Source organism: Anabrus simplex, chromosome 5 (assembly GCF_040414725.1).
Source record: "Anabrus simplex isolate iqAnaSimp1 chromosome 5, ASM4041472v1, whole genome shotgun sequence".
Classification (NCBI taxonomy): Eukaryota; Metazoa; Arthropoda; class Insecta; order Orthoptera; family Tettigoniidae; genus Anabrus; species Anabrus simplex.
Window position 1 is genome coordinate 313,806,651 of NC_090269.1, and position 21,611 is coordinate 313,828,261.

General features: G+C 39.9%; 1 protein-coding gene across 1 annotated transcript in view; it reads left to right on the forward strand.

Annotated features, from left to right (window-relative positions):
- The window catches only part of Cyt-c1 (Cytochrome c1), a 121,891-nt gene that overhangs the window by 74,885 nt on the left and 25,395 nt on the right, over window positions 1-21,611 (forward strand). Inside the window, exon 6 of the mRNA XM_067147536.1 lies at window positions 13,933-14,061. Coding sequence (XP_067003637.1) covers window positions 13,933-14,061 — 129 coding nt within the window. The remainder of the gene's footprint in view (window positions 1-13,932; window positions 14,062-21,611) is intronic.

Genomic DNA, 21,611 nt, shown 5'->3' on the forward strand with positions numbered 1-21,611 from the left:
GTAACCACGGAGATGTTCTTTTAACCATGGAATAGAAGGTTGCTTTGTTAATTACTCCTCGGTGAATGGGTATTGTTTGTTTTGATTTACCACTGGTGTTCTGTGATTTACCATCACATAGGGCTAAGTTGATTTGATTTTTTCTGTCTGTGCGATATTGGTGAATTATGAATAAGAAAGGGGGCGTAGCTCGTTGTAAAAGAAGAACTTTTCACGGTAATAGGTATTCAAAACGTCAGGGTGATGAAAATTATCCCAACACAAGTGCATCTGCTAGGAGGCTAGGTTTAGAGGTTAGCCCGTGTCCAACATTACTTCCTGACGACAGGGTAAAGAATTATCCATCTTCCCAGTTTGATGAAATCTGTCAGTGAATATGTAAATTGTAAAGTGTGTCATAATGCGATTAGTTTAGTTGAAACTTAAGTGCAGGGTTTAGCAAGAAAGTGGTCAGGCAAGAAACTTAGTGATAGCAGAGGTATCGGTGATACTGGTAGATTAACAGATGCTATTATTGATAAACTGCAACTGTATTAGGGGAATGCCATCAGAGAAAACAAAGAAGCTGTTAAAAAGTGAGGAAATCTATCTGGGCCATATGGTATCATGAATCTTCAACTGATACTGAACCACAACACTGGATGTGCCCATCAGGTCTTGATTCATGGTGTGGTCATCGTCGACCTGAGGCAGAAAGAGCTGAGGTGCATTACAGGCATCCCAACCCAATCCCAAATGAGCATTATGATGGAGGTAAAGCTGATTTTCAGAACTTCTACGGAGGTGCCTGAAAAGTTGCACACAAAATGCAAATGGATCTTTTAACAACAAGGTTTGGTCAATGTGCCCCAAAACCAGTAATAGTGGTCAGAAAATAGTCCGAATTGCTGTTGCTGATCCAGTAGTTTCTTTCAATTATGGGACTAGCAGTAAATTATAAATACCGAAATATTTGGATGTTGGTGTTGGGAAACGTGCTAGGAGTGCACGGGCTCAACTTGACTGTGAAAGGGTGAGGTTAGCAGAAACGAGTCTTTGTGAGTCCACTAAGGAGGCAAGCAGGACAAGGAGAAGGCTGAGACTCGAACATCACAACAAAAACATCGAGAAGGAAGGCGCAACATACTCTGCTGGAGCATTTTAATGAAGTATGAAAGCAGGATTTTTGCTTTACTTTTAAAGCTGATTCCCCGAAAGTTGCTAATTTGGTTACAAAAAACATGATAACTGTCACATTTACCGCTCAAATTCCATGAAACTTTACAAGTACATTACCTTATACAGGTTCTCGAGGACATACTAAGATAATTACAAACAATCCGAAAATCAATGAAATATTGATAGATGTATGAAGGAAAAATCAGAATTTTTAGCTAACTGAAACTTAAAAATATGCAGAAATTTTAGTAATAGTCCCACACCATTCATACTAGTTTATTCCTGGCTACATGTCATTTGCTACTCAAAAAACAAAATTCAAATTAATATAATGAGTAGTTTTGCTGAAATCCTGTTTCTTGTGAGATGTTATCATAAAAAATTGGATAATTTTTTCTTCGTAAATATTTTCATCATACTACCAAAAAATTTAGTTTATGGACATTAAACACAATTAGAAGGTCTTCTTTGGTTTGTTTACAAAATTTCATGCGGCTACATTGAAAAACAACCTAGATAGAAAGTTTTGAATCGTGACAATGCAGAGATGGCTATGAGCGGTGTATGAGCCCCCTTAAAGTGGATTTACTCCAAAATCCCTTGATGGATTTTCTTGAGATTTGATAATGGCGACGCTCTTGTGATAGACTACAGAATGGTATATCTCCCAAGATGATACAACAATTATTTAAAAAGTTTTATAAATCTCTGAATCAAAAGTTCTCAAATGTGTGATTAATGGTTTCAAAATCGGTGACAATGTGGCTATGACAAATCCAATTTACTGGGCATTTAGAATGAATGGACTCTACCCGACTTCCCCTTAAAAGAGAGAAATTTCTGCAAAATAAGCCCACTGGACCAAAGTGGTGTAAACTAATGGAGCAAGACCTTATTGAACTAGGATCACCAAATCTACTAGATCGGAATGAAGTCAGAATTATAGTCGAAACACAGTGATTTGGGTAAGAATAGAAATTTACGCAAGGTAAATGGTCGGAGGGATGAAAACTTAAGAATGAAGAACTATTGGGCAAGAAGGAAGGCAACCGGGCGAGTTAACCGTGCGCGTAGAGGCGCGCGGCTGTGAGCTTGCATCCGGGAGATAGTAGGTTCGAATCCCACTATCGGCAGCCCTGAAAATGGTTTTCCGTGGTTTCCCATTTTCACACCAGGCAAATGCTGGGGCTGTACCTTAAGGCCACGGCCGCTTCCTTCCAACTCCTAGGCCTTTCCTATCCCATTGTCGCCATAAGACCTATCTGTGTCGGTGCGACGTAAAGCCCCTAGCAAAAAAAAAAGTAGGAAGGCCGAAAAAAAATGTTGATTCCGCATGGTTCCTAGGTGTGTGGGACACTTTTTTTTTTTCAAATTGCATACCACAAAGGACCCATCGCAGGAGCACATACGTGGATACAGGCACAGGCCATGGTAGTATGAAGAAAACGTCAAAATATTTATTGCTGAGTAACAAATACTTGGAGGTTGCTCTTAGTATATTGTGCTGTTTTTTCTTTACGTCGCACTGACATAGATAGGTCTATGACGACGATGGGATAGGAAAGGCCTAGGAGTGGGAAGGAAGCGGCCATGGCCTTAATTACGGTAGAGCCTGGTGTGAAAGTGGGAAACCACGGAAAACCATCTTCAGGGCTACCGACAGAGGGGTTTGAACCCACTATTTCCCGGATGCAAGCTCACAGCTGCGCGCTCCTAACCACACAGTCAACTCGCCCAGTAGTACAGTGTTTGGGCAACTCGTAGTGGGGAGACAGGCGGTCATATAGTTAGGCATGAATGCATACAGATGTCGGAGTTTCTCCTGGGGAAGATCCTGTCACAGCTGGTACAACTGTCTCTCCATGTTTGCTGAAGTTGCCACCCAATCTGGTCCCAGATGTTATCGGTGGGATAGAGGTTTCGGGACCATGCCGGCCAAGGAAGCATGTTGATATCACAGAGGCAGGCGAGAGATACCTTTGCTGTGTGAGCCCAGGCATTATCCTGCTTGAAAATAAGGTTGTCCAGTTGCACTGGAAGAGCAGAACACACAATCACAGAATTTCCTGGGTGTATTGTTGCTTTGTCGGTGTTCCTTCAGTCTCCATCAGTGAGGAGCAAGAATCGTAGGAATGGCACCCCGTACCATGATACCTCTCTTTGGGGTGGTGTGCCATTCTACAATGAAGCATGGATCATTGCACTGGCCAGGGCATCTCCAAGATTCACATTCGGTGGTCTTCTGTATCCAGGCGGAAATATGATTTGTTGCTAAACAGCGTTTGTCATCAGTCCATAAGTTGCCATTCTGCCCGTTCCTGACAGAAGTTCAAACACGCTTGGCGATGTTAGGTTATAATGATAGGCATTGTAAGGTATGCTGAAACAACGGATTCTGCTCTGCTAGCTGCCTCAGTATGGTACTGGGGGACAAAGGCTTACCCCCAGCTACCATGACATGTCTCTGGTGGTGCTCAGTGTCGCCTCTGAAGTGCCTACATCTTTTCGTGCGACAAAACAATTATCCCAGCTGGTCGTCCGCCTAGGTCGAGCCAAGCCTTATTGACAGGTGTGTGCCCACTCCCTTTTCCACTGGATCCACACAGTGTAGTTAGAATGGCTCAAGTGGCAAACAATGTGGTGGAACATTCATCCTGCATATTTTAGTCTGACAATGGAGCCTCTCATCAAACTCATCTAGCTGGACTAAGGCTTGCCAAATGAGCTGTTGGAGCAAGCTGCATATTCACTCACCGTAACTCTTTGGCTCACACTGCTCCTAATGACTTATTCGATGTCTTGCCCCCAGTGGCACTTTCATGCTAGCAATCTTCATTAAATGCAAATGACATGTGTTAGTCTATTACTATACTATGTGACAATGTTCATTGTACTTGTGCTATTTGTTACTGGTACTTATTATTTCGTTTTTATTTATTTATTTATTTATTTATTCATATATATATATATATTATTTTTTTAAATTTTGCTACATTACATACATACATTATCATTATAGACTGTTATGCCTTTCAGCGTTCAGTCTGCAAGCCTCTGTGAATTTACTAAACGTCGCCACAATCCTCGATTTGCAACTAGTGTTGTGGCCTCATTTAGTTTTATGCCTCTTATCTTTAAATCATTAGAAACTGAGTCTAACCATCGTCGTCTTGGTCTACTTCTACTCTCTTACCCTCCATAACAGAGTCCACTATTCTCCTAGTTAACCTATCCTCCTCCATTCGCCTCACATGACTCCACCACCGAAGCCGTTTTATGCATGCAGCTTCAAGTTCATTCCTAAATTAGCCTTTATCTCCTCATTCCGAGTACCCTCCTACCATTGTTCCCACCTGTTTGTACCAGCAATCATTCTTGCTATTTTCATGTCTGTTACTTCTAACTTGTGTTGTGTTTGAGTCATCAGTCCATAGACTGGTTTGATGCAGCTCTCCATGCCACCCTATCCTGTGCTAACCTTTTCATTTCTACGTAACTATTGCATCCTACATCTGCTCTAATCTGTTTGTCATATTCATACCTTGGTCTACCCCTACCGTTCTTGCCACCGACACTTCCTTCAAAAACCAACTGAACAAGTCCTGGGTGTCTTAAGATGTGTCCTATCATTCTACCTCTTCTTCTCGTCAAATTTAGCCAAATCGATCTCCTCTCACCAATTCGATTCAGTATCTCTTCATTCGTGATTCGATCTATCCATCTCACCTTCAGCATTCTTCTGTAACACCACATTTCAAAAGCTTCTATTCTCTTTCTTTCTGAGCTAGTTATCGTCCATGTTTCACTTCCATACAATGCCACGCTCCACACAAAAGTCTTCAAAAACATCTTTCTAATTCCGATATCAATGTTTGAAGTGAGCAAATTTCTTTTCTTAAGAAAGCTCTTCCTTGCTTGTGCCAGTCTGCATTTTATGTCCTCCTTACTTCTGCCATCGTTGGTTATTTTACTACCCAAGTAACAATATTCATCTACTTCCTTTAAGACTTCGTTTCCTAATCTAATATTTCCTACATCACCTGCCTTCTTTCGACTGCACTCCATTACTTTTGTTTTGGACTTATTTATTTTCATCTTGTACTCCTTACCTAAGACTTCATCCATACCATTCAGCAACTTCTCGAGATCTTCAGCAGTCTCAGATAAAATAACAATATCATCCGCAAATCTCAAGGTTTTGATTTCCTCTCCTTGGACTGTGATTCCCTTTCCAAATTTCTCCTTGATTTCCCTTATTGCCTGTTCTATGTAAACATTGAAAAGGAGAGGGGACAAACTGCAGCCTTGCCTCACTCCTTTCTGGATTGCTGCTTCTTTTTCAAAGCCCTCGATTCTTATCACTGCAGACTGATTTTTATACAGGTTGTAGATAATTCTTCGTTCTCGGTATCTGATCCCTATCATCTTCAGAATCATAAATAGCCTGGTCCAATCAACATTATCGAATGCCTTTTCTAGATCTACGAATGCCATGTACGTGGGCTTGTCCTTCTTGATTCGATCCTCTAAGATCAGACGTAAAGTCAGGATTGCTTCACGTGTTCCTACATTTCTTCTGAAGCCAAATTGATCTTCCCCCAACTCAGCTTCAACTTGTTTTTCCATTCTTCTGTAAATAATACGTGTTAAAATTTTGCAGGCATGAGATACTAAACTAATAGTGCGGTAGTTTTCACACCTGTCAGCACCGGCTTTCTTGGGAATAGGTATAACAACATTCTGCCGAAAATCGGATGGGACTTCTCCTGTCTCATACATCTTGCACACTAAATGAAATAACCTTACCATGCTGGTTTCTCCTAAGGCAGTCAGTAATTCAGAGGGAATATCATCAATTCCAGGTGCCTTGTTCCTATTTAGGTCACTCACAGCTCTGTCAAACTCTGACCTCAAAATTCGGTCTCCCATTTCATCAGCATCAACAGCCCCTTCATGTTCCAGAACGAAATTATCTACATCGTTACCTTGATACAACTGTTGGATATGCTCCTGCCATCTTTCTGCTTTGTCTTCTTTCCCTAGAAGTGGCTTTCCATCTGAGCTCTTAATATTCATGCACCTAGATTTCCTTTCTCCAAATGTTTCCTTGATTTTCCTGTATGCAGCATCTACCTTTCCCAGGACCATACAGCCTTCGACATCCTTGCACTTCTCCTTCAGCCATTCTTCCTTAGCTACCTTGCACTTTCTATCCACTTCATTCTTTAATCGCCTGTATTCTTTTCTGCCCTCTTCATTTCTAGCATTCTTGTATTTTCGTCGTTCATCAATCAGGTCTAGTATCTCCTGAGTTATCCACTGATTCTTAGTTGATCTTTTCTTCCTTCCTAACATTTCTTCAGCAGCCCTACTGACTTCATTTTTCATGACTCTCCACTCTTCCTCTACTGTGTTTCCTTCGGCCTTTTCATTTAGTCCTTGTGCAACATGTTCCTTGAAACAATCCATCACACTCTTTTCTTTCAACTTGTTTAGATCCCATCTTTTTGCATTCTTTCCTTTCTTCAATTTCTTCAACTTCAGATGGCATTGCATGACCAACAAGTTGTGGTCAGAGTCCACGTCTGCTCCTGGGAAAGTTTTGCAATCCAACACCTGGTTTCTGAATCTCTGCCTAATCATAATGAAGTCTATTTGATACCTTCCAATGTCTCCAGGTCTCGTCCACGTATACAGCCGTCGTTTGTGGTGTTTGAACCAAGTATTGGCGAGGACTAAATTATGGTCAGTGCAGAATTCAACCAGCCGACTTCCTCTTTCGTTCCTTTGTCCCAATCCAAATTCTCCTACTGTGCTACCTTCTCTTCCTTGGCCTACCACTGCGTTCCAGTCTCCCATCACAATTAGATTCTCGTCACCTTTGACATATTGTATTAAATCTTCTATCTCCTCATATATTCTTTCAATTTCTTCATCATCCGCTGAACTAGTAGGCATATAGACCTGCACTATTGTGGTGGGCATTGGTTTGGTGTCTATCTTGGCGACAATAATTCTTTCACTATGCTGGTCGTAGTAGCTTATCCGCTGCCCTATTTTATTATTCATTATTAAACCAACTCCTGCATTACCCCTGTTTGATTTCGTGTTGATAATTCGGTAGTCGCCTGACCAAAAATCCTGTTCTTCCTGCCAACGTACTTCACTTATACCAACTACATCTAACTTTAGCCTATCCATCTCCCTTTTCAGATTCTCTAACCTACCACAACGATTCAAACTTCTAACATTCCACGCTCCGACTCGCAGAATGTCAGTATCCATCTTCCTGATGATCGCCCCCTCTCGTGTAGTCCCCACCCGGAGATCCGAATGGGGGACTAGTTTACCTCCGGAATATTTTACCCGGGAGGAAGCCATCATCAGTACATCATTCATACAGAGAGAGCTGCATGTCCTCAGGAGGTGGTTACGGCTGTAGTTTCCCGTTGCTTTCAGCCGTGTAGCAGTATCAACACAGCTAAGCCATGTTGAGTATTATTACAAGGCCGTATCAGTCAATCATCTAGACTGCCGCCCTTGCAACTACCGAAAGGCTGCTACCCCCCTTTCGATGAACCATTCGTTAGTCTGGTCTCTCAACAGATACCCATCCGATATGGTTGCACCTGCGGCTCGGCTATCTGCATCATTGGGACACGCAAGCCTCCCCGCCGCGGCAAGGTCACATGGTTCGTAGAGGAGGACTTCTAACTTATGAATAAGATATCCTGAGTCCACCCAGCTTTTGCTCCCGTAAAGCAAAGTTGGTCTGAAAACAGACCGATGTAAAGATAGTTTCGTCTGGAGCTGACTTCCTTCTTACTGAATGCTGTTGATCGCAACTGCGAGCTCACTGCATTAGCTTTGAGACACCTTGATTCAATCTCACTTACTATATTACCATCCTGGGAGAACACACAACCTAAATACTTGAAGTTATCGACCTGTTCTAGCTTTGTATCACCAATGTGACATTCAGTTCTGTTTAATTTCTTACCTACCGACATCAATTTAGTCTTCAAGAGGCTAATTTTCATACCATACGCATTGCACCTATTTTCCAAGTTCCAAGATATTAGACTGCAGGCTTTCGGCACAATCTGCCATTAAGACCAAGTTGTCAGCATAGGCCAGACTCCTTACTACATTTCCACCTAACTGAATCCCTCCCTGCCATTTTATACCTTTCAGCAGATGATCCATGTAAACTACGAACAGCAAAGGTGAAAGATTACAGCCTTGTCTAACCCCTGTAAGTACCCTGAACCAAGAGCTCATTCTACCATCAATTCTCACTGAAGCCCAATTGCCAACATAAATGCCTTTGATTGATTTTAATAATCTACCTTTAATTCCATAGTCCCCCAGTATAGCGAACATCTTTTCCCTCGGTACCCTGTCATATGCTTTCTCTATATCTACGGAACACAAACACAACTGTCTATTCCTCTCGTGGCATTTTTCAATTACCTGGCGCATACTGAAAATCTGATCCTGACAGCCTCTCTGTGGTCTAAAACCACACTGGTTTTCATCCAACTTCCTCTCAACGACTGATCGCACCCTCCCTTCCAAGATGCCAGTGAATACTTTGATAGATACCTCGATAGTTGTTGCAATCCTTCCTGTTCCCTTGCTTATAGATAGGTGCAATTACTGCTTTTGTCCAAACTGAAGGTACCTTACCAACACTCCATGCTAATCTTACTACTCTATGAAGCCATTTCACCCCTGCCTTCCCACTATATTTCACCATTTCAGGTCTAATTTCATCTATTCCTGCTGCTTGCTAATTTTGCTAATGTGTGTAAAATGTGTTCCATGATTCAACACTTTCAGGACAACCATTCAGTCTTAATCACACTTTGTGAATATTTTTAATCTTGGCTTTTGTCGCCTTTTTTTAATGATATGCTTACAGTATACTTTTTCGGACCTTGATTCAACCTGGTTTCTTTTCCTTCTTGTTATCCAGGGGAGGGGGCGGGGGAAGAAAACTGTTAAACACACACAAATTAAAATATTAAATACACAAGTACCGTTGTTGCCAATACTAGTCCAAACCAATAAAATATTTCCCCTCTCCCATCTATCGGTAGACCAATGACCTAGATGTTAGGCCTCTTTAAACAGGCATAATTTATTGGTCTGAATCTGACCCATCACCTATCGACCTGATCAAAGCTGGTAATAGTACCGTTCCACTTAACAAAGGAAATTTAATACGTCCTCCTATTCAATACATACACATCTCCATAATTAGGTGGAGTAATAAAAGTCAAGCATGTTTCAACTCGTTTGAGCCCTCTTCAGTGAAAAAGGTTAGTTATTTACATAATTGATGCTAAAAAATGTGTTAAAATCTAATGAGGAAAAGAATGAAAACAAATGAGACATGACGGAAACAAACAATAAGTGATTATGGCGAGGTTGTGGACGTCTTAGTCTAAAACTGCAGTGTGTTATAATTAAAAAACAGGACGAAATCACTGTGCTAAAAATTTCAAAATGACAGTCTGTCTCCATTGAGTCACCCTCAAAAAGTTAAGAGGGGAGCAAAAAACTTGAGAAACTAAGTTTGAGAGGAAACACATGCCAGGTAAAATGGGTGTGACACATACTGTAGTGGAAAACTGCCAATGAAGTTCAAATTTTTTGAATAGTTACTCTCGAAAGGCCTGACCTCAATTTTAGCGGTCCCATTCTCAATGATCGTGTCTAATGTTGACTAGGTGTGTTTGCCTTATTTTTAAATAGTCAGGAGGGCAGCGAAAAATTGAGAAGCTGTGTTACAGAAGATAACAGATGCCGGGTAAAATGTGATACATAGTGGAAACTGCTAATGAAGTTCAAATCTGTAATGGAAAAAATGAGATTGTATGAGAAAGTGTGAAGAAAACTTTTAAACTTATTAAGTAGTTGTCCTCTCGAAACGGCCTGACCTCAAATTTAACAGTCCCGTTCTTACTGATCGTGTCTATTGTTGGCTCAGTTGTTTTTGCGAGGATGGGAGGAGTGAAAGAGGAAGGGGAGGGGGTGCTGGACTGGTGGTGAGTTGGAGAGATGGAGGTGGGGTGTGTTTTTGTTATAAAAGTTCTGACAAATGTATGGAATGAATGTTTCAGGTATAATGTTCTTTTTTCGTTGATTTAATTTAAATTATGAGAGCGATCTGTATCGATGTGGATGCTCTCAAGAACGTTAAGCAAGGTGTCTCTTTGCTCATAATGCATGATCTTAAGATCTTTATCTATTGATGTGTATTCGTGACTGAATTCTTTATGATGCTCACTCATAACTGAAAAACTATTATATTTGAGAGCGTGTCGATGTTCGGCGCATCGTATGACAAAATTGCGGCCTGTTTGACCGACATAGCTGGAATTACAGGATTGGCATTCTTATTTGTAAACTCGGGAGTTCAAGTATCCATTATTATTATTGTTGTTGACAGTGTGCAAATTGAAAACAAGTCTGGTGTTGGTGTGGGAGGTTCTAAACACTATTTTAATGTTGTGTTTTCTAAAGATATTAGAAATTTGGTAAATGTTACTACTATTGAATGTGAAAGTGGAATATTTCTTTAGGAGCAGAATCATTTTCTAGGGTAGTCTTGGGTCTGCTCTTATATCTATTGATGGTTCTGTTGATGGAGGCTCTACTGAAACCGTTGTATTCTGTAATATTGTAAATAGTTTAATTTATTTTTTATACTTCTTGCGAGATACAGGAACAGTTAATGCTCTGAGTACCATTCTATTGTAAGCTGCTTTCTTATGTATGTCTGGGTGCAGAGAAGTTAGTTGGATGGTATTGATGGTGTGGGTGGGTTTTCTGTATGCATTAAAGGATAAAGTGTTGTTGCAGTTGTGCATAATGGTTAAGCCCAGGTAATTAAGGGCATTATTGTTTTCTGACTCTATGGTGAATTTTATATATAGATCAGTGGAGGTGAGAAGTTTAAGTACTGTATTGCTGTTAGTAATACGGGAGTCTAAAATAAACGTGTCGTCTACATAGCTTGTCCAGTGTTCAATGCCGTTAATCTTACCAATGAGGAGAGAATGTTCTAAATGATCATTGTAAATATCCGCAAGAATCCCTGAAGCTGGTGACCCCATGGGAAGACCCATCTGTTGGTAAATGAAATGAAATGGCATATGGCTTTCAGTGCCGGGAGTGTCTGAGGACATGTTTGGCTCGCCAGGTGCAGGTCTTTTAATTTGAGGCCCGTCGGCGACCTGCACGTTGTGATTAGGATGAAATTGTGATGAAGACAACACATAAACTCAGCCCCCATGTCAGTGAAATTAACCAGTGATGGTTAAAGGTTAAAATTCCCAATCCTGCCGGGAATCGAACCCGGGAGACCCGGTTAAAATTCCCAACCCTGCCGGGAATCTAACGCGGGGGACCCCTGTGACCAAAGGCCCGCACGCTAAGCATTTAGCCATGGAGCTGGACTGTTGGTAAATGACATTATTGAAAGTGAAGAAATTGTTATTCAATGTACATTTCAGAATCTGAATAAATTAATCCATCTTGCCTCTACTTAATTTGCTGAATTTGGAAAGATTGTTCTTAATCAATTGTAGGGTGTTGTTAATGGGCACATAAGCTTGCCGTACATGTTAGTAATATCAAATGAATGAAGAGTGTAGGGTTTGGATAAATTAAAGTATTTAATTTTATTGCAAAATTCTATGGAATTTTTCACTGACGTATTGGCTTGAAAATGATAGTGTGATTTAAGGAATTTGTGAATGAACCGAAATACTTCATAAATCGGACTATTTCTGAAATTGATAATGGGTCTTATGGGGATGTTGGCTTTATGGGTCTTGGGTAGCACTTTTGCTGTGGGAAGCTTCGCATTCATGATAATCATTTTTGATTTTTCAAGGTCATTAAACAAAAACGAAATGTTCTTAATAATGATTCTCATGTCTCTCCGTATTTTATTGGTTGGATCTTTTTTAGAAGTTATGAAGTTGTTGTCTGTAAAAAAAAATCTGTGCTTTATTGATGTAGTCACTTTTATCCGTGATTACAGTAGCATTCCCTTTGTCGGCTCTTGTTATTATTAAGTCATTATTTTTGACTTGTTTCTTTAGTTTGTAAACTTAAGCTGTGTGTTCAGTGTTGGGTTTAATGGTTTGTTGTTGATTAAGGATAGAAGATGGTTTACGTTTGACTTCATATCGGACCTCTTCTTGTGTGTTTATGGGTAACTTATTAATGGCTAATTCCGATTCATCTATGGTGGAAATTATCATGGTTAGAAGGATTACCCCAATTATGTTTAGGTTTCTTGCTCAGCACTTCGAGATCGACATCGAGATTGATTTTACTTATGTTCACTACAGGTTGGTGAAAATAATTTGGTTTTACACTGTTTGGGGTATTATGTTTGCCAAGTGGTGTTTTTGAAGGAGCATTCCATTTTTTGTCAAGTGTGTTTTGCTTCTTTAAGAAAGTATGATTGTGTTAGTGATATGTAATTGAAAGGATGCCCATTCGAGGGGGCAAAGAAGAGTGGTATCTTCTAAATGAGTTTCATATAGTTTGTGGTTCAGAAGAGATTTCTTTTTATGGAGAAATTTCATTTTGTCTTTAATCCAAATTTTATCGGTTCTAAGTTGTCGCACAAGTTTTTGCTGTGTTCCTATGAGTTTTCTTAGTAAATTTTAAAAATTTGGGGGTTAAGTTATTGATCAAGCATTTTTTCAAAAAACGTAACCTTTATCTTGAGATTGCAATAAAGGTTGGCTTTCTTGCCTGCCTGGATGAGATTTCCATTACAAGATATTAGAATCATTCCGTATTGACGGTTTTCACTTTACAAAGGAAATTTAATATGTCCTCCTATTCAGTATGTACACATCTCCATCATTAGATGGAGTAATAAAAGTCAAACATGTTTCAACTCGCTTGAGCCATCTTCAGTTCTGTAAATAACTTTAACCTTTTTTCGCTGAAGATGTCTCAAACAAGTTGATTATTACTCCACCTAATGATGGAGAGGTGTATGTATTGAATTGGAGGACACATTAAATTTCCTTTTTAAAGTGAAAACCGTCAATATGGCATGATTCTAATATCTCGTAATAGTATCGTTTAGTTAATATAAAAATAGTACAGCCATCTCCGTACAGATCTTGAAGACCCTTGGAGGAGTGAAAGGTAAAGAAAGTCTCCAAAAATCTATATCATCTTTAAGTGGGATAGAGTGGTTAAACTCCATTCCTGGCTCCATTTTCCCCCAGGAAATAACCTACTAATTTATCTACTTCTGCATTTATCCTGTTAGCATATCATTAACAAAAGGTGACAAAATTGTCCATGGTAAAGGACAAAACATAGGCATTGAATTTTAATGTTTTGTCTTAATAGAGACAGGCAATTTGTATTGTAAAAGTGGAGTGGATGATTAAGAATTGCTCAAGTAGCTACTTAACAACAATACGAGCATTACAATGAAGTATATTTCATGTAACCGACTCATTTATGGTGTAGGCTGAGTGAGCCTCAAGGCCATGTGCCACTTCAGAAGTGGAAATCTCATTTCTTAAATTTTTCAGCTTCTTCACAGGGAATGAAACCTGCATTCTTCCAGGTGAACCAAGCACTCTTTTACCGCCCCAGCGAGTGCCTGAAAATAATCGCATCTTCCTTTTTGTCCTCTACTACTATTATTACCTCTTATGTGTTTTATTTAATAATGCTGTTTAAAAGTAGTTACTTCAAAAAGATACTTCCATTGCTTTTCAGGACTATGTATTTGCATTGCTCACTGGGTACTGTGAACCTCCTGCTGGTGTAGTCCTTAGAGAGGGACAGTATTATAACCCATATTTTCCTGGAGGAGCTATCAGTATGGCGCAGGCTCTTTACAATGAGGTAAGTGCACGTTTGATCAAAGTGAAAAGGATGAATTTTCTTGTAGTGCCTTATGTGCCTAAGAGTTAATTAGTTTCATTTCTGATAAGACATTTAATGAGCAACTGCAGTGCTGTTACTGGCTTCATTGACTATATTTCAGTTTTTCTAAAAAGTACATTAAACCTTTGATAAGGAACTTACTGTTAGCCTACTCCCTAGTCGTAGCTTATGAAGCTGGTGATATTTGGAGCCCACGTTATTTTTCCATGGATGTGGCTTTTGGTGTCCATTCACTGTATTTGTAGAATATATTATTTCTTAACTCTGAGGATTAATAACATTTGATTTTTAGCTCTTGTGTATATCATTGTTCATTTAATTTTGATATAGTACTAGTGGACAGGGCTTTCTGCCATCACAACACAGATAATGCCTTAGCAAGAAATAGGAGCACAACCCTGCAGCATAATAATTCACTATCATTACAGCCCTCAAACAATCACTCTAAAATATTATCCATTTTCCATATAACCACATATTTTTAGCTTTTAGAGATTGAATTTTTTATTGATGTTTCTTAGCTGTTTGTTATGACGTAAGAGAAACCTCTTAGCAAATTTCACTCTCCTCGGTTGGGTGGTTCCTGAGGTATTGTGGGGAGCGAATGATGATTTGCATTTATACAGTGAGTGTGTACCAAGCGATCCATCAGGCCCTTATAATTCTTGGAGATATGCCACCCATCTGTTACTGTCAGTCATTACAGTCGGTATTGCTCTGCAGGAGTCTATCCTGCACAGAAAAGGCATTTGCGGAATCCTCATGCCAAAGAACACAGACCATTCAAGTGTGAAGTGATCTTTTGTGGTAGAATTTGAGATATGACACGAAAAATAAATGTTGAGATGGAAGGTACGTGTCTGAGTAATTGCTTATGTGTTGTCTAAGTGACTGGATCGGTAAGGCACTGGTCGTTTCAAAAATCTGAAATTGACCATGTGAAAAGGATGAGTGCAAGCAGGACTGCATGAAGGAAGTATGAAAAAGAAGTAAAAAACAAAAGACCCATGCAGAGATCCAGAGCAGAGTGGACCAATCTAGTAAAGAAAGATGACTTAGAGAGAGAGAAGTGGTTCATGGACGAGGATGGAGGAGGCTTGTATGCCACACTTGGGCGACTGGAGTTGGTTAAGGAGAATGGGGATGATGATCTAAGTTACATTCAAATATTTTCATACATGCTAAACTAAATAAATGAAGAGCCAACTTCCAGACTGGAGGGGAATACTGGTAATTTCACAATTGGAGAATGGCCTAAAATCTTCAATATAATATTCATTATTAAATTATGGCTCCCTTCTAGGAATTTAATTTTTGAAATAAATGACTATTTAAAAATTGCAGGTAATGAATGTCTTAATATACAAAATGGGCTCCTGGCGCTAAAAGGTATGCATGACATGCATATAAAGTTGCTAGATGGCAAAGAAATAGATTTCTGTATCTCGAAATGCATCTATATTGATTATTATTATTGTTGTACTGTACATGATCGTTTGGTGGATGATGTCCTGCGATTTTCATTTCCTTGCTGTTTTTATTTAAAATTTGTCCAAAATCACTAAAAAAGAGTGATGAAATACATAGAAATTTGCAACAAAAAATTGTGAATTATGTAAAAATGTGTGCCAAAATTGTTAAAATGACAAAATTGCACATTCAGTCACCACTGTAAATCATTCATAGGAGACATTAAAGAAAATGTATACATCTTCTACTTTCAATTTATAAGAATTCCTGAAATGCCCATTCATGAAAATAAGATATTCCTATTGAATAAGCATTTGACAAAGAATCTTTCTAGGAAGATGTTATTTGCTACCATTATGACTTAATCCAGGAAGGATGGAGATTTTATTTTTCTCTTAACCGGTTCATTTTAACAAATCTGAAGATATTCATTTATGGGAAGCCAAGAAAAGCTATTTTCACATAAATTGGCTCTATGGGTTGTCAATAAATACCCTGAAACCATACGGTACCGCACGTCCCTTAGGAGAGCATATTTTTGCGAAGTTTGGTAATACACTTATGTTGCATAATTATTGAATGTGACCCTGTAAGGTCTTTCATTTGAATGAAAAATAATCTTTAAGTGTATTTACAGAAAAATATAGGCACATTAAATGTTAAAAAAGTACATTCCTATACTACGAGGGGCGTTCAATATATAATGCAGCACATTTTATTTCTCGACGAATTTGTTTAGAAAAAGTGGAAGTTTGTTTGGGACATCTTTGAATAGTCCTGCTTCGTCTCGTAGAGTTTCATTAATTACCAATAGGTGGCAGCGCTAGAATTAGCCTTCAAAATGGATTCTGTAGCGAAGGTGCGTTTCTTTTGGCAGAAAACTAGAGCATCACATATTCATAGGCGCTTGCAGAATGTCTACCGAGACCTGGCAGCGGATAAAACCACTGTGAGTCATTGGGCGAGGGGAGTTTCATCATCACATCACCGTCAGGAGCTCCTCACAAAATTTCAGTGGACTGTTGTACCTCAACCACCCTACATCCCTGACTTCCGTCTGTTTGGCCCAATGTAGGTTGCAATCCGCAGAAAGCACTACATGGATGATGAGGAAATTATCGATGCAGCACAGACGTTGGCTCAGACATCGACCAGTCGAGTAGTACCATGCAGGCATACAGGTCCTCACATTACGGTGGCATAAGGTCGTAGCATTGAACGGAGATTTAAGTTAAAAAATAGGGTATTGTAGCTAAAGGATTGGGTCATAATATGGTGTATTTGAATCTTTAATAAAACCAACCTGCTTTTAGAAAAGAAAATGTGTTGCATTATATATTTAACTCCCTTTGTATTAATTACAACCGTTCATACAATTGGGCTACATTTAGTTTGCTAGTTACAGGGATATTTGTGGAAATTTGTTTCTACGCATTACACCACAGGTCTGTTCTGTACAGTCAACTTCAAGAACTGAAGTATTTTTCCTTTTTATGGCATTTTACTCCTCGTCAAAGAAGTACGCAAATACTTCAGAGACTATTTATTCTGAAGTGAGGAATAGTCTAATTTGGAAAACAGTAAGAGATTGTCCAAGATTTATGTTGAGGGGAATGTCCACTAAAATGCCTTCATTCTCCCCTCCAGAGTCCTTACAAAATTTACAGTCACATCCAGTGACTGTGTATATATTCCTTACATCTTTGTTGTCTTTCAGTGCATGTAATACCTTCTTTTAAGATGAGGCCCCTGAAGAGGAAAACAAATTACCAACTTACAATGCTTGAATTTCTGAACACAAAATATCCTAGCCCAGGGTTTCCCAAACTTTTGGTTCCTAAGGCCCTCTCAGCATAGCTCATGCAAGTCGAAGGACCCCATAGCCACAGAACATAATACTTAATTCTGTAAACAGAAGACAGAATTTTGTAATTTTTCAGTGTTTAATGTTATTTGCATAATATAGGTCTAATATTTACTTCTTTTCAATCTTTAAAGTTTAATTTAGCTTCCTTTACATAAACATACTTCCTAAATACTTAAGTTATACAACAATGTGACACTAACTTGGCTAATAAATACAACAGTCTGAATCTGGAAATTTACTGAGAAAATTCAATTGGTACAGTTGCTGGTTCATTAGGACGAATGGTGCTGTTTTCCAGAGACCAAGCATTTTTAGGTCATTTTCAAGCTAGTCACTCGAAGCAAATATAAACTTCTACATTAGCTCCATTTCTATACTTCGTTTTCATTTGTGTGAAATTAGAAAGTATATGCTCACAAAGGCATTAAATGCAGTATTGCCTTCCTAGAAGTTGCAGAGTAATAGGGACGTTCTTGGATCCAGAAATCATTCAGAGACGTGGAGTTCTGATGCGGAGTCTTTAAAGGAGAGCGACAAGACACTTCAGCTGATTTGTCTTCCTCAAGGGCAGGAAGTTCACGTTCAGTTTCCAAGAAGGGATTTGTGATCTATGAGATTTTCTCCACTTTACGAGGAATATATTGTCTGGGTGTAGATCTTAGCAATTCCCGGTGTTTCACCATTACATCACTTACGCTCTCTGGTAGTATTTCTTCATTTGCAGACAGGAAATCGTGAAGTGCTGGGAAAGAATCAAATTCGCTTTTGCTGATTCGGCATCCCCATATACTCATTTTCTTTATTATTCCATCTACGCTTATTTTGTCTTTGACTGTTAAGAGTGTGACTTGCATTTCTTGCAGGCTTGAATTCAATTCATTCAGGTGACTAAATATGTCTGCTAAAGAAGTAAGTCTCGCAAGCCATGAGAAATCATTGAAGGCTTTGAAGATGCACCTCCCATTGAGAAGAAATATCCCAACTTCATCTCTCAGTTCAAACAAGCAGGTCAAAATTTTGCTTCTCGACAAACACCTAACCTCGGTATGCACTAGTAAATGTTCATGGGTACTCTCCATCTCCTTGCATAGCATGGAAATCATGGTTATTCTCCATCTCCTTGCATAGCACAGAAAATAACCTGGAATTTAGAGGCCTGCCATTGGTGAAATTGGTAACTTTCACAGCTCTTTTCAGCACATCATTCAATTCTACAACCTGTGACAATAAAGTTTGATGAATGGAAGTCAGAACGGTCGATCCGGCAACACTCGCGACATAAAATGCTACACCTGCGTAGCAGCAGGTTTTGACCACCTGCTCCCCTCGGTGTTCGGTTGAGCATCGTGTGTGTGTCTTGTAAGACCTGTTTGACATAGTGTGTGTTTAGTGCGTTTGTTCTGAACTGGGAACAGGAACATGAACGACCAAAAGATTTTTTTTTGTTTCAAGCTTGGCAAGACACCGAAAGAAACGCATGTGATGCTGGTACGTGTTTATGAAGATCAAGCACTGTCCTTGAAGTGTGTGTACGAGTGGTTCGCCCGTTTTCGAGGAGGCCGGGAAAGTGTTTCTGACGACCCCCTTAGCGGAAGACCGGTGACCGCCATCAGTGACGAAAACATTGACATGGTGAGGACATTAATCACGAACGATCGGCGATTAACTGAGCGCATGATAGCAGATGAACTGCAGATTAACCGTGAATCCGGGTGACAAATAGTTACCCAGAAGTCAGGGAAGAGGAAAATATGTTCTCGTCTTGTGCCACATCACTTGACTGACGATCAGAAGCAGGCACATTTAAAGGCTTCACAGGATTTTGTTGACACGGCGGATGCGACACCAAATTTCTTGAACTGTATTGTCACCGAGTATGAAACCTGGTGTCTCAGGTACAACCCTGTAACGAAACTGCAAAGCATGGAATGGCGTTCTCCGGGATCCCCTCGTCGGAAAAGGGTCAGAGTCGAAAAGTCATGCATCAAAACGATGGTCATCACCTTTTTCGATAGTCAAGGCATTATCCACAAGGAATTTCTACCTGAGGGAATGACTTTGAATGCTGCACGGTACATTGAAATCTTGACCCGTTTCATGAAACGTCTACGCAGGGCTTGACCCCAGTACGCACAACAAGGTTCATGGTTTTTTTGTCTATGACTACGCTCGCCCACACACAGCCAATATCATCAAACAGTTCACGGCAAATAAGGGGGATGGTACAACTTAAACATCCCTCACACTCACCAGATCTCAATCCTCCAGACTTCTTCCTATTCCCACGACTCAAACTCTCTCTGAAAGGAAAGAGATTTGACGATATTCCTGACATCCAGTGAAACGTGACGAGGCTTTTGAACACCATCCCAAAGGAAGCCTTCCTGCAAAGTTTCCAGGACATGTATTGCCAATCTCAGCAGTGCATAGTTATGGGAGGGGACTATTTCGAAGGACAGTAAGGTCACTGTCATACATTGTTCATCTATGTTCATAGTACAGGACTATTCACCGAACTTTATTGTCACAGGTTGTAAAACAGTTATCTTCCGTCTAAGACAGAAATAATTATGAAATGCGAGGGATATTATTTGTTCATTTAACCTGTGCATATAATAAAATTTTGCTTTTTAAGTACTTACAGCTTACTTTATTGTTTGTTGTGGACCTCTTGGATCATCCAGGGGTCTGCGGACCACAGTTTGGGAATGGCTGCTCTAGCCTTAAAAATATGTAATATAAATATTGTAACGTGTTGGCGGGGTAAGTAAGTAAATAAATGAGTACAGAACCTGGTAGCGTCCTATTTCTAAGATTTAGTATTACACACGCACACACACGATTGCCGAGCTTACAACTTACACAAGTACACTTACACGGTTCCCGCTCTCTCTCTTAGTTTCTCCTGTTCCATCTACAATGACACACACACACACACAGAGTCATCGATTATTTACACTACACTCATTCAGCCACTTGGTCACACTTGTTAGCGCTGTCACGGTCCACAGCCTACACGTCAGTCTCGCAGGTCGGGATAGTATCCGCTGTTCACTCAATCTGTCGAACTCCGTTCGCAGTCTGCACACATCGGCACCCAGTGTTCCCTTCGCACTGCTCCAGAACACCTAAAGTTCTTCTCCAGCAGCCGGATCCAAGAGACTCACACACACGACGTCAGGGAAACAGGAATAAGTCCTCGGCTCCAACAGGCAGATACTCCATCAGGCTGACATCCCCAGCCCAGGCTACCAGCAAACTCAATCTCGCTCTCACTCACTCACTCACTAACTCACTCCTCGCAGGCAGGTCGTTCCTCTCTTATATACCTGCGCTGGCCCTTCTAGAATAGTCCAGATGCTCGATGGATCCAGGAACCTCGTGAGATGGAAGACTCCAGATTAATCGTAGAGTTATTTCCGTCGTCCCATGCGGCACGACCACGTATAGAAGAGAAAAGGGCCCGCCCAGCACTTAAGTGTTGCTCGTGATTGGTGCGGTTGAAACAAGGGGGTGGGCCGATTACGGTGATGAGCCGGGCCCATAGCAAGTTGGTATGGCGGACGCTATAACCATTACAATATATACAGGTCTTACTCATTCATTTACGAAATTTAACTTTTGTGACAATCCACTTCTTAATATAAAAATACAGAAATAACGGGACAACATGGAATGTTACTTAAGGACTGTGGTATTATACGGTACCAGCATGGTTGTGGGCGTTTTATTTTTTTCTCTCTCCGATCAAGCTAATGGGAAGTTACATTACTCATTGTTATTTCTGACATTCTTTTCATCTATTGCGAACACATTATTCATGCATTGGAAAGTTTGTGTACTTTCTTGTACAATCAACAATGCTATTTACCTCAGACAAACAGCCGTATTCGCTTCATATGAAGAACACATCAACTCAAGAGCACTGTTGATTAAACGAGGCACACATCAGACACGCTAACTGTACTGAATTATTCTTAAAAGGTGTATCTTTCATTCGATGTGCAAGTGTTGCGATAATCATGCTGCCTTTTTTGATAACTAAAATAAAATAATTAGAACACACTGGTACCATGCGGTACTGCAAGTCCTTACCTGGTTAAGAAAAGAAGAGTTTTTCAACTCTGCAGTTTGTCTGTTCTAAGGTGTCTTATATGATATGATTGAGAAG